The following is a 13,657-nucleotide window of genomic DNA, read 5'->3' as shown; positions in this document are numbered from 1 at the left end:
CTGGCTCCCATAATGTGGAGCAGAGAGTGAGCAGGAAATAGAGGCTGGGCTATAAAGCTTCTAAGCCCACTCCCAGTGACCTACTTTCTCCACCAAGGCTCGGCTTGCTAAAGATTTTCTAACTTTCCTAAACAGTGCCACCTTCTGGGGACCAAGTGTCCAAACATGAACCTTTAGAGGGCAGTTCATATTCAAACCACAATAGGTGACAGATTTTCCTCTGTGTGTGTGTGTGTGTGTGTGTGTGTGTGTGTGTGTGTGTGTGTGTGTGGCCTTGGCTGGCTTGAAAATTAACCATTTATGCAGGGCTGTCTGGCCGTGAACTTACTTCAGTTCTTTTGCTTTAGCCTCTTCCGTGCTGGGAAGGCAGGTGTGAGGCACCACCCCCAGCTTAGGCTAGGTTTGTATCATTGTCTATGATGTGTCAAATGCTTTGTAAGTGAGCTCTTCCTCATGTGTGCTGCAATTGCCCCTGTGGTCTAACCTTGGCATCTGTCCCCAGGCAGCCACAACCTTTAATAGCTTGTAGTAGGTGTTGTCAGCTGAGTTATATTTTTGTATAATCATATGTACACAGATATACCAGTGTGTGTGTGTGTGTGTGTGTGTGTGTGTGTGTGTGATATGTGTGTGTGGTATAGCTGAGTTATATTTTTGTATAACCATATGTATACAGATATACCAGTCTGTGTGTGTGTGTGTGTGTGTGTGTGTGTGTGTGTGTGTGTGTGTGATATGTGTGTGTGGTATAGCTGAGTTATATTTTTGTATAACCATATGTATACAGATATACCAGTCTGTGTGTGTGTGTGTGTGTGTGTGTGTGTGTGTGTGTGTGTGTGGTATGTGATGTGTATATCTGTGTGTATGTGTGCTGTGTGTGTGTTTGTGTACATTATGTATGTAAGGGGCACATGCATATGGGGGCCAGAGGACAATATAGATGTCATTCCTCAGGAGGCATCCGTTGTGTTTTTGAGACAGGGTCTCTCTCACTAGGCTAGACTGGCTGGCTAGCAAGCACCAGGGATTTGCCTTCTTCCTCCTCCACAACACTGAGTGTACAAGCTCAGTGTCTCCTCATCTGGCTTTTTTTTTTTTTCTCTCTTTTGTTTTTTGGGACAGGGTTTCTCTGTGTAGCCGTGGCTGTCCTGGACTCTGCAGACCAGGCTAGCCTCAAACTTACAGAGATCCGCCTGTGTCTGTCTCCCAAGTGCTAGGATTAAAGGAGTGGGCCATCACTAGCCAGCCACACCTAAGATTTTACATGGGTTCTAAGAATTAAACTCAAGTTCTCATGCTTGCAAAGAAGCACATTAGGAACTGAGATATCCCCAAGCCCATGCCTGTTTTAAAGTTGCCTTTTCCTTGGATTAGCACCTATTTTGTCGCTGAAAAAATCTTTTTTTTTTTTTTTTTTTTAGCTCATAAAGTTGATTCTGACATTCTTTTTCTCATTTGGTTTGTGTAGGCATAGCCTTCAAAAATAACCTAATCTACCAGTTTTATTAATGTCCTTTCAATCCTTGGATAAATGATAATAGCTATTTTAAAGATTGTTTGCTAAGATGAATATCTAGATCAACTTATCATCATTGTTTGCTTGGTTGAGTAAGTAGTTGGGTGGGGATTGGGTTCAAGTTTTCGTTTATTTGTTTGGGGACATTGTACATGTTTTGCTGACTCTGGACCACACTTTGCTTTGCATATCTTGTCATTTTTTTGGTTGCTAACTACATTTTAGGCCATATATTGTAGCTCAGACCTATACTGCATAATCTATTGCTATGTGGATATGCGGTTCCTAGCACTTATACATAATTCATTTATTTGTCTTTAATTTAATTTTTTTTTTATTGAAGTGGGGAATATAAATTTGCAACCTAAGCTGACCTGGACTCACTATGTAGTTCAGGCTGACCTCAAACTCTCATTTTAAAAAATGTATTTGTGTGTGTGTGTGTGTGTGTGTGTGTGTGTGTGTGTGTGTGTGCGCGCGCGTGCGCACCAATACTGGAAGTGAGGTGATGTGTGCACTGGTGTACAAGTGGAAGTTCGAGAACAACCCTCTCTCTTTCCACCTTTCTATAGAGTCTGAGGATTGAGTTCAGGTCACTGGGCTTGTACGATAAGTGCCTGTGCCTGCTGGCCTATCTCACCAGCCCCAAATTCTTCTCTCTCTCTCTCTTTCTCTGGCATTTCAAGATGGGCTTTTCTATGTAGTTCTGGAACTCACCATGTAGGCCAAGCTGGCCTTGAACTCAGATATTTGCCTGCTTCCGCTCCCCAAGTGCTGTGATTAAAGGAGTGCACCACTGCACCAACTTGTATTTTTTATTTTTGTGTAGTCTTGGCTGTCCTAGAACTCACTCTGTAGACCAGGCTGGCCTCAAGCTCAAGGATTTCCTGGCCTCTGCTTCTCAAGTGCTGGAATTTTTTTTTTTTTTCAATTCTCATTTTTAGTTTCTTTGCAATTGGCCAGGCAACATTCTAACTTGGCAGCTGGCCAATGACTTGGGAAAAGGTTGACTACAGAAGGCTTCTACCCTCTGCTCATTGGCCTGTGCAGTTTAGGGATTATGTTCAAAATTCAACTTATCTGCACATCAGCACTGTCTTTTCCTCTCTTTATTCTTCATGAATGTGACTTAGTCAGGACTGCAGTTTCTCCAACCCCACAAGAACTTCCTGTTTTAGAGCCTCTGCTAAATCTGTTTCACCAGTTGCCCCAACAGAGACACAACCTCAGTTTAACAGACATATGTATTTCCTTAATTTAGGTCCTTACCACCTGGCTGCTTTTACCCACTATTCTGCCAGTATGTGGTTTTGCCCCAGCACCAATCGGAGTGATCGCTGGTTTCCATGACAAGTGGTTCTTATGCTACAAATCCATCCTCGTGTCATCTATAAAAACAAACATGGGACCTTTAGCTAATTTTCATTTGTCTATGACATAATGTTTCAGACTTGTTATCACAGGGAATGCAGACCCCTTGCTAGAGGCAGGCTACATGCCTGTAGCTAGCATCTTTCCAGGTTCTCTCAAATGTGCTGTGGACATTTACCCTGGGCTTTTGATGGTAATCTTCAGAGTCAAAGAGGGTAGGTTGTTTGTTTGTTTGTTTGTTTGTTTTTTTAACCAATAAATTACATCCTGTGGCACTACTGTGATTTATCTGTCTTTGTCAAAGATAAAAAACAGCCAGACAGCAGGCAGTCAAAACAGATTTTAATCAGTAATTCCTGACAGTAAGGAAAAGGGCAGTGGTGGCGCACGCCTTTAATCCCAGCACTTGGGAGGCAGAGGCAGGTGGGTATCTGTGAGTTCGAGGCCAGCCTGGTCTACAAAGCAAGCCCAGGGCAGCCAGAGCTACACAGAGAGACTCTATCTTGACAAACCAAAAAATAGAAAAGAGTTGAGCTCAGAGTAAGACCTGTTTCAAAAACAAAAATATCAAATGCTCCACATCACATACACACATAACCCACACACACATATAAACTTACACACACATGTACACATACACACACTAAATATACCACACACACACACCCCATCAACATATACATTCATACTCACACATACCATACACACATACATGCACCCTTCTCACACCCCCCCACCCCCCCACACATATACACACACAACACACACTACATATACCACACACACTAAATATACCACATACACATACACACACATATCACACACCACCCCCTCACGTACACATTCACACGTACCACACACATACATGCACACACACTCACATACACCCTACACACACACACACTGCATACACCACACACACACACCACACACATACACACACACACACACCACCTCCACACACATATCACACACACATATATATGCATACTACTCCCACAGACACACTAAATATACCACACACACATCCCACACATATCACCCACATACATACAGGCATCCTCCTCACATACACCACACGCACACACGTACAAAAATGGTATGATGCTTATTGTTTGCCCTTTGTTCTATTCTTTCTCTGGTTTGGTGGGCAGTTCTGTTTAAGTTTTCATGCTTCTAACAACCCATGGTCTAAACAAGAGGTTTACTTCTTTTAAAATTATATTTATATAAACATGATTGAATCAAAAATAACTATTTGATGTGTAATTTTTTTTTTGCCTGCACGTATGTATATGCAACTGTGTGCATACCCGGTGTTCACAGAGGTCAGAAGAAGCGTCAGATCCCCTGGCACTGGAACTACTACATGAGCCACAATGTGGGTGCTGGGAACCGAACTTTGGTCCTCTTTTTTTTTTTGGTTTCTCAAGACATGGTTTCCCTGTGTAGTCTTGCCTGTCCTGGACTGGCTTTGTAGACCAGGCTGGCCTCGAACTCACAACGATCTGCCTGCCTCTGCCTCTGAGTGCATTGGTCCTCTTCTTAACCACTGACCCATCACTCCAGCCCCTTGTTTAAAATTTCAAGTTAATTTATAATTAACATATTCAGTAGGTAATGCTACATCCTGAATGGCTGGGATGACTTGGGGGAGGGGAGGCAAGGGAATGAAAAAAGGACAGACACACGGACACACATACTGAAAAGCTGACGTTGGGCAGGTTATGCTGCTTTGAGGGAGTGCACATACTTATGAGACAACCCAGGACTTCAAGGGGTTTGTTCTGTACAGTCTTTGTAGGGCTGCAGCCTCGGGCTGGAAACATTCAGGACAGGGAAGCTGGAGTTGCTAGATTTTGCACATTTAAACTCAGACCAGAGGAAGGCTTTGCATCCATCTGAGTCTGACACAAACGGGGAAAGTTTTGCCATCACACAGGTCTGAGACCCTGAGTCCTTGACTTGGCTGTGCCCATGTCAACAGTACACACTAACTCGGGACCTTATCCACCTCCTATCCATTCATTCACTGGGGAATCCCTCAGCTCCTCACAAGGTAACTGTATGCCCACATCTGGGTCAGAAGGAGCTGTCACGAGCCTGTGCTTATTAGGGATGAAGCAACTGTGCACAACTTTATTTATTCTTCAAGACATTGTGTAGCCCTGATACTGTCTTTGTAGGATCAGGCTGGTGTTGAGCTCACAAAAGCCAGCTTGCTTCTGCGTCTCCTGGAGGATAATTTCACCTACTTTCAAAAACAATAAAGACTGACCACAAATTGTTCTTTAAGGTTTTGTTGTTGTTGTTTTACTTTAATTTGTATATATGTGTGTGTTGGGTTCATGCCATAACACGTGTGGAGGTCAGAGATCAGCCAACAGGAGTCAGTCTTTCCTCCTATCATGTGGGCCCTGGGGATGGAACTCAGATTGTCAAGCTTGATGGCAGACGACACCTTTACCTGCTGAGCTGTCTCACTTGCTCGGTCCATCCATCTTTCTTCCTTCCTTCGTTCCTTCCTTCCTTCGTTCGTTCCTTCCTTCCTTCCTTCTTTCCCTGTTTGCTTGCTTGCTTGAGATCTGGAGCATATAAAGAAACAGCCGAATGACTAAGGGTCAGAAAGGTGATAAATGTCACTCTTAGCTCTGTCTGCTCAGGCCTGCCCCGCTTCAGACACCAGGTGTCAGCAGTGTCCTTGCCTTTCTCTGATCTTTACTGTTAGTCAGGACAGTTCTCCCTCCCCCCCCTCTCTCAAAAAGAAAAGTTATTAAATGTAATTTTTTGGTTTTTTTGAGGATTTCATACAAGTACTGTATTTACCTCATTTCACCCCAACTTCTTCTGTATCGTCCGTTATTTGCTCTTAAATTACATTCATGACCTCTTCTGGAGTTATTGTTATACAAATACATATATGTATGTATGTATGTATGTATGCTACTAAGCTTATTTAGTGTTGCTTATATGTACAGGTGTGACCACTGTAAAAGGATCTCTCTCCCCTCCCTTCCTCCCTTTCCCCCTCCCTCCCTCTGGTTTTTCGAGACAGGGTTTCTCTGTGTAACAGCCCTGGCTGTCCTAGATTCACTTTGTAGACAAGGCTGCCCTTAAATTCAGAGAGATTTGCCTGCTTCTGCCTGCCCAACCTGAGTGCTGGGATTAAAGGCGTGCAACTCCCCGCCCCGCCCCACCCTGCTTCCTTGTCTGCCTTTCTTGGTTTCTCCCCAGTTATACTATGTTACACTTAACCATGTCCAAACTAGCTTCATACTTGAGATCCTCTTTGCTGGGTACTGAACGACAGGCAGGACAACCATACTTGGTTTGTCATCTACTCTTCTGACAGTAGTCATGCTAAAGCGTGTGGGATATCTTCCTGTGGTTTGATTTAATTTCTTCTAATTAGATGTTGGTCATCATTTCATACACTTCTTGGACATTTCTCTCTACATATTTTGAGACAAAGGTCTCCTAGTGCAGGCTGTTTAGATGAGGATGACCTTGCCAAGTTTTGGGGCCGCAGATGTGCTTTTTACTACCAGTTTGTGTGGTATTGGGAATCGAACCAAGGGCTTTGTGCACTCTAGGCAAGCACTTCACCTTTCCCAGAGCTAGTAAGCTTGTTTTCATGATGCCCAGGGGAGAAACCAGAGGCCCAAAAGATTCTCTCTCCAGGACTCAGCTCTAGACTGGTCTCCACACTGGCTTAAGTCAGTTACAAAAAAAGTGCACTAGCCCTGAGTGGCAGCCCGGGAGCGGAGGCCCCGCCCCTGGGTACGTGGACACACCCTTTACATACGTGGCCCTGCCCCTCTCGGCCACACGTATTAGCGTTTCTCGTCACGTGGCTCCATGGTGGTTTTATAGAGGTAGGTCACGGTCGCGAGACTGCCTAAGGCTGCGGAGAGGTGCGGTTTAGAGGGGGTAGGGGTTGGGGAATACAGATTCCTGACGGAGCTCCGCACCGGTTTTTCCGGTCACGTGCTTTGCGGAGCCTCTGCTAGACGCGTGGTTGCTAGGCAATGCCCATATGCTCATCCCTAAGCTGGATCTTAGGAGTGGAAGATCTGGGCGCCCCGGGCCGACATGGACCAGTACTGCATCCTCGGTCGCATTGGGGAGGGAGCCCACGGCATCGTGTTCAAAGCCAAGCACGTAGAGGTGAGGCCACGCCGCCCGCGCTGCCCGAGGGGTGTCCCCTGCGCGTCCCCTGCCCCTTGCCGAGCTGAGGCTGCTAGTGCGCGTGATTGCAGGAGCTCGTACCCCCAGGGGACAGCTCAGTGTTTCCCAGCTTAGGGGCGGATCTCTGTGGTTGACGTCTCCTCCCTGCTCCTACCTTGCCCAAGGTCTTTTTGGCAGTGTCTGCTCTCTTTCCTGCACAGACTGGGGAGATCGTTGCCCTAAAGAAGGTGGCCCTGAGGCGGCTGGAGGATGGCATTCCTAACCAGGCTCTAAGGGAAATCAAGGCTCTGCAGGAGATTGAGGACAGTCAGTATGTGAGTGGGGCTGGGCTTAGGGGCGGGCCTCAGGATCCAAGACAGCGGCTTCTCGCCTACTTTCGCTCATTTCCATTCGCCCCTACTCATCCACAGAACTTTACTAGAGTCCCTTCTAACCCTCCCTCCGTTCCTGCCTTCTTAACCCCTTATTTATGCTACAGACCCCCTCACTATTCGCCTGAGTACCTCACCCCCCCCCAGTCTCTCTCATTTACTCACTCAGTGCTTATATACTCACTCATTTTTCTCATTTAAATATTTTGTGATTTTTTTTTTCTCTCTCTTTCCTTTCCTTTTTGTCTCCCCCTCTCCCACCTGCCTGTTTCCCTTCCTTCCTAACGCGAGGCAGGTGCTGGGCCACTAAATTATGCCCAACCATACTGATTCCTCAGCAAGCAACTTGCACCTGTGGAGCCCCTACTTTATTTTGCAGGATGTATTAAAGGCTTTATGCGTGGTCACTGAGTTCACCCTGCTTTTAAAAGCCGATTTCGGGATCTTTGTTCAGGAAAGGGAGTGTTTGCTTTTCATCATGAGTTCATGGGTCCTCCTCAGCTGGATGTCACTGGCAGTCTGCTCCTGGGGCCTCCTGAAAGTTCCGGCCTCTGCATAGTGGCGGTGACACTGAGGGATTGGTCCCAGCCTTACTCCTGAAAAAGTGTGTGTGTGTGTGTGTGTGTGTGTGTGTGTGTACTGGAATCAGTAGGAGGCGACGAAGCCACACACCGGGTGTGTATCTGTGTGCTAGTCTGTTGTGAAGGCTGGTGGTATGTTTCAGGACTGACTGTAGATGAGATAAATTTTACTTTTTAAATCTTCTATAACATGTGTACTAACTGAATGCAGGTGCGTGTTTTGATTTGGTCTGATGATTATTTACTGCAAAACAATAAGGGTGTTCTTCTTTTGTTGTGGTTTTTTAAAAATAAAAGGGCTTCCCAGACGGCTTTGTGTGTGGGACAGTTGCTACAGGATCCATAACGATGTTGAAGGTTGCCAGCCAGTTTTTGTTTTTGTTTTATTTGTTTGTTTTTTGAGACAGGGTTTCTCTGTGTAGCCTTGGCTATCCTGGACTCGCTTTGTAGACCAGCCTGGCCTTGAACTCACAGCGATCCACCTGCCTCTGCCTCCTGAGTGCTGGGATTAAAGGCATGTACCATCACGCCCGGCGGTTGCCAGCCATTTTAACTAACTAATTAATTTATATTTAATTTTACATGCACGAACACTTTGCTTTCATGTATGTGTGTGTGCCATGTGTGTGCCTTGTGCTCATGGAGGCCAGCAAAGGGTATCAGATTTCCTGGAACTGGAGTTACAGATGGTTGTGAGGCACTGTGTGGATGCTGGGAACCAAACCTGGGTCCTCTGCAAGAGCAACAAGTACTCTTAACCACTGTACTGTCTCTTCAGACCTAGATTTTCATTTTAAAAAATACAGAGGGAGTGGGCAGTGTTAAGCAGGTGAATGCCAGGTGGGTATGGTACCTCACCTGTGAGTCCAATGTTTTTAAGGTACTGGGCAGGGGACCCCTGGAGCCAGCTGGCTAGTCAGACCAGCATATTGGTAAAGCTCTGAGTTCAATAGAGAGACATTGCCTCAACCAATAATGTGGAGATCAATTAAAGAAGACTCCCAACCTCAGCCATGGGTCTCCACATTGCTTGTGCACACATACCAATACACACATGGGAACATACATCCAGAGACACAGACGTATGTAAGAAGGTATAGATAGTGTGGTTTTTCCCAGCCTGTATCATCATCTTCACTTCTTAGGTGTCCCTCCAGGACTAGTGTCCACATAGTTTCCAGGAGCGCAGGACAGAAGAGACGCGTTCATCCCTAGAGGATGCACTGTTCAGCTGAACAGTGTGGTTTACGCCTGTAATCCCAGCACTTAGGAAATGGAGGCAGGAGGATCCAGAGTAGTAGGTCATCTTCTACCCCACAGTGGATTCAAGTCCTTTCCTCTGTACCGCTTCCGAAAGGACATTCATTTTCTTGTCCCTCTAGTCATCTCTGCCAGCCTCTGGGCCTTGTACTGTCCGCTTTCCTTGCTCAGACCTGCTTCCCTGACATCTGCACAAACAGCTCCTCCCCAGCCTCCCTTGGCCAAACTGGCCTTCTAAATAAAGCATGCGTCCTCCCTTTGCCCTCTCACAATCACATTGCCTTCTAGCCCTGAACCTTCCAGAACCTAAACATATTCCCTTTATTATTTGTTGGCCATTTATTCTCTGTTCTGTCAGCTCCTCAGAGTCCCTGCGTCCTAGGGCACTGCTCTGTGCAGGGATGGCCTTAAGACATTGGTAGCTACTGTGTGTGATGTGTTTTCATTGTCCCCAAACCCACCGGGGAAGATGTGACTGCTGGTTCTGTCCAGAGGAAATGGGTGGCATCTGGGACTCCGAGCATGCCTCTCCCGGTGATCTGCATGTGGGTGGGCTGGGTTGAACAGTGGGGTGCTGCTGCCCACTAAGTGACCTTCTGACCTTTTTCTTGATTACTAGTGGAGAGTTAGCGTGGGGACCGCCTTATCCTTGGATAGCAGAGCACCTTGAGCCCTGAGCTCCCTGGCTATTTCTGCCTGCCTGGGCTTCTGTGCCTGGGCTAATGGTTGCTGCTGGTAGTGGGGCGGGAGCAGAGGAGGTCTGGAGGTGAGTCTAGACACTAGAGGCTGATGGGATGTCTGCCCTCAGGTGGTGCAGCTGAAGGCTGTGTTCCCACATGGTGCAGGCTTTGTGCTGGCTTTCGAGTTTATGCTGTCCGACCTGGCGGAAGTGGTACGCCATGCCCAGAGGCCACTGGCCCCAGCGCAGGTCAAGAGCTACCTGCAGATGCTGCTCAAAGGAGTTGCATTTTGTCATGCCAACAACATTGTGCATCGGGTTAGTACCAGTGCGGGCTCTGGTGGGCTGGGGTGAGCTAGTCCTTGACGAGGGTTCAGTCAAAGGGTCTTGAGGTAATCAGCCAGGGCTGTGGCTCTAAAGGAGATGGGGGCTTGGCTGCCTGTACCTTGTCCCCAAACCCTGACTAGGTACATGGGGACTGATGGCTTATTTTTGTATGCACAGGATCTGAAGCCTGCTAACCTGCTCATCAGTGCCTCAGGCCAGCTCAAGATAGCTGACTTTGGCCTGGCCCGGGTCTTCTCTCCCGATGGTAATCGTCTCTACACACATCAGGTGGCCACCAGGTAGTGGGGCTGTACCCCTCCCTGCCAGTCCTCTCACTGGGGAAGAGATGCTTCTGTGCCTCTGTCCATGCACGGGCTGTAAGGCTGGGATGAACTCCTGTAGCTACTCAGACCAACAACCCAGCTGTGATCTCAAACCCTTTCTCCCTCCCCGCCCCCAGGTGGTACCGAGCTCCTGAGCTCCTGTACGGTGCTCGGCAGTATGACCAAGGCGTTGACCTATGGTGAGACACTGGGCACATGCGGGCGATATAGGCTGTGGGTTGTCCTCTCTGGTCAGTGATCTGACCATCTTGGGACCGGTGTTCTTTACCTGTTTTTCAGTTGGTTGGGCGACTCTAAAGGGAGTCGTAGTCGCAGGTGGGAGGCTTCTGGGAGTGGGGAGTATAGTGACCCGAGGTACAGGTGTGTAGTATGTTAAGGCATCTGACTTGACGCGACTGTGAGCTGAGTGAGGTTTGGGTCCCTAGGTATGAAGGTTCAGCTTTTGGGGGGTGTCCAGAGGTCTGCGATTTGGGTTGTTTTGCATTTCTGCTCCCCCAAATGGAGGAGGAGCTGGGTGTTCCAGACATGAGGGTGTAAGTGCCTTGGAGCTGTGGGGGCTGTTCTGTTCTAGACATCGGTGGAGGAATGCTACGTGCATGGCTGTGTGAGGCGTTAGAGCTGCTGAGGGTAGCTTGATCACCCACATGTGACATCTCCAGCTGCTTAGGTCTGTCTCCACAGGGCTGTGGGCTGCATAATGGGAGAACTGTTGAATGGGTCCCCCCTGTTCCCGGGAGAAAATGACATCGAACAACTTTGCTGTGTGCTTCACATCCTGGGCACCCCCAGTCCTCGAATCTGGCCGGTTAGTAGCATCCATTGCTGGGGAGGGGCCCGGGTTTGCTCCATTCCCCAGGGGCAAGTGACTTCTCCCTATGTAGGTGTCCTGGGACCCAGTCTCCCTTGACCAATAGAGGCCAATGTCTTGGCCCTGCAGGTGGGGAGGGGGGCAGGGCTTACCTGGGTAGCATCACAGCAAAGGAGGGCAGGTGTGGGTGATGATGAGCTCTGGGCTGGATGAAAAACTGAAAGGCTGCATCAGCAGTGGTGAGGTGGGGCTGCTCTCATTCCCCTTCCCTCTTCTGGGCTCAGGAGATCACAGAGCTGCCTGACTACAACAAGATCTCCTTCAAGGAGCAGGCACCAGTACCCCTGGAGGAGGCGCTGCCCGATGCCTCTCCCCAGGCCCTGGACCTGCTGAGTCAGTTCCTCCTCTACCCTCCAGGTCAGCGGATCGCGGCCTCCCAGGTAGGGTTAAGGGGTTATGGTCACTGTTCCCGATACTCTGTATTTAGTAGCTATGGGACCCTACCAAGTTAGCGGTTCTCAGAACTTGTGTGGGGTTGAACCCCAGGAGATGGGGCTCTGATGGGGTGTGCTCCAGGGGACTTGAGTTGCCCTCTGTCCACCGCGTCTCCCTTGTCACTGGCTCTTCCCCAATAGTCACAGGTTTTGAAGGTGTGAGTGTTGCGTCCTCCTCATCCTGATTGCTCCTGTCATGTCCCTGTCCCTCCTGTGTTTGCTTCTGTCGAGTCTTAGGCTTTCCTTGGGACTTGTGCTGCTGCGTCCTAGCTCTTCAAAGCCTGCAGCATCTCTCTAGTCTTCTTCAGCCTTTCTCCCCAGCTCTGTTGTATGACTTATCTTGGGAGACATGCTCGAGTGTTCATGCCAGATAACAAACGTGCCCTGAGCCTAGCTATAGTTCCGGGTGCTTCCTGAGACTTGTGAGTTTTCTTTACTTCCTGAGTTTTTAAGGAATGTTTCAGTTGGGTGGAAATAGCTCCACAACAAGCTCTCCTTTTTTTGCTGGGACATGTGCATTTTGCCCTTTTCTCTGGTTTTTGTCCTTCCTCTGGTGCAAGGCTTTTCAGCTCTCTGCCATGTCCCCGCCTGCTGGAACAGTGCTGTGGGTGTAGGTACACAGGCAAGGTTTGCTGAGTCAGACGAATGATTCTGGGGACAGATAGTGACTGGGTTTCTTCTTCTGCCCCTTACTCGCTGCCCTCAGGCCCTTCTGCACCAGTATTTCTTCACAGCTCCTCTGCCTGCCCATCCATCTGAGCTGCCGATCCCTCAGCGCCCAGGGGGACCTGCCCCGAAGGCTCACCCAGGGCCCCCCCATGTGCATGACTTCCACGTGGACCGGCCTCTAGAGGAGTCACTGCTGAACCCAGAGCTGATTCGTCCCTTCATCCCAGAGGGGTGAGATGCTGGCGCAGTCCTGCCTGCTTGCCCCAGGAGCACCTAGCCAACTATTCCTCTGCCTCTTCCTGATTTGCCTCCATGGCCTCCTGTCTCACTCCTTAGCCTGTTGGAGGGCTGTGCTCCAGGAGGCACAACCGTGAAGATGTGCAGGCCAGCAGAGAGAGACTCATAGCCTACAAGCACAGCTTCCAGAAACGGCTATCTGTGCCCTACTCCTGGTCCTCACCACCTCTCAGCGGGGCCACCTACCCTTGGTGTGATTCCTTAGGGTCTGCCTCCTGTCCAAGGACATGGCTATTAGAGCAGCTCCTGGGGAGGCCCAGGGAATACGCTGGCATCATACCGGGTACACCGCTGGGAAGGCAGGCTTGCTTTGGTTGGGTTTTCAGAGCTCTCTGGGTCAGGATTTGAGATCGATATATAAGCCCTGGGTGTTTGTGCCTGTGTCTGCACCTTGTCTGTTTCTGTTGGGGAGATTGACAAGGGTGGTCCTTAATTCACAGGGTCAGTCACACACAAGGTGCCCCATTAAGGGCTGTTTTGGTGCTGAGGCTTCCTGTGCCACCCAGTGACTTGGGTGCGTATTTGGGAGGTGGGGGGGGTCCAGAAGTTGAGACCCAGGGATGCACATTCCAGCTTCCAAAGCACACTTTCCACATCTCGGGGGATTGATAAGTTTTCCTGTAGGATGAGAGGGAGCGTGAGGTGCTGTGCAGATGTGAAACAGGCATTCCTGGAATTTACTCAGTGAATAAACTCCAGTGTAACTCAGCCAGCTTGTGGTTTTTAATTTTTATTTATTTTTTATTTTT

General features: G+C 48.6%; 1 protein-coding gene across 2 annotated transcripts; it reads left to right on the top strand.

Moving 5' to 3' along the window:
- The first annotated feature begins 6,821 nt into the window (after window positions 1–6,821).
- On the top strand, window positions 6,822–13,008 carry Cdk20 (cyclin dependent kinase 20). Of its 2 annotated transcripts, none has more exons than XM_051151107.1 (8): window positions 6,822–7,057; window positions 7,279–7,392; window positions 10,099–10,287; window positions 10,474–10,595; window positions 10,757–10,819; window positions 11,322–11,445; window positions 11,733–11,888; window positions 12,649–13,008. In XM_051151107.1, the coding sequence occupies exons 1-8, from the start codon at window positions 6,983–6,985 to the stop codon at window positions 12,844–12,846; spliced, it is 1,041 nt and encodes a 346-aa protein (XP_051007064.1). In that variant the 5' UTR covers window positions 6,822–6,982; the 3' UTR covers window positions 12,847–13,008. The 2 variants fall into 2 exon arrangements, with proteins under 2 accessions (XP_051007064.1, XP_051007065.1); XM_051151108.1 differs by having other exon boundaries at window positions 11,733–11,865; window positions 12,649–12,843.
- Window positions 13,009–13,657: the final 649 nt, after the last annotated feature.

Source organism: Acomys russatus, chromosome 9, assembly GCF_903995435.1.
Source record: "Acomys russatus chromosome 9, mAcoRus1.1, whole genome shotgun sequence".
Lineage (NCBI taxonomy): Eukaryota > Metazoa > Chordata > Mammalia > Rodentia > Muridae > Acomys > Acomys russatus.
This window is presented reverse-complemented; position numbering and strand designations above follow the sequence as displayed.

Bases quoted from the DNA above. Each gene is read 5' to 3' on its own strand.
- Cdk20 (XM_051151107.1), top strand. From the start codon at position 6,983: ATGGACCAGTACTGCATCCTCGGTCGCATTGGGGAGGGAGCCCACGGC. The intron at 7,393-10,098 runs GTGAGTGGGGCT...GTCTGCCCTCAG, and splicing joins AGATTGAGGACAGTCAGTAT to GTGGTGCAGCTGAAGGCTGT. The intron at 10,596-10,756 runs GTAGTGGGGCTG...CCCCGCCCCCAG, and splicing joins ACACATCAGGTGGCCACCAG to GTGGTACCGAGCTCCTGAGC.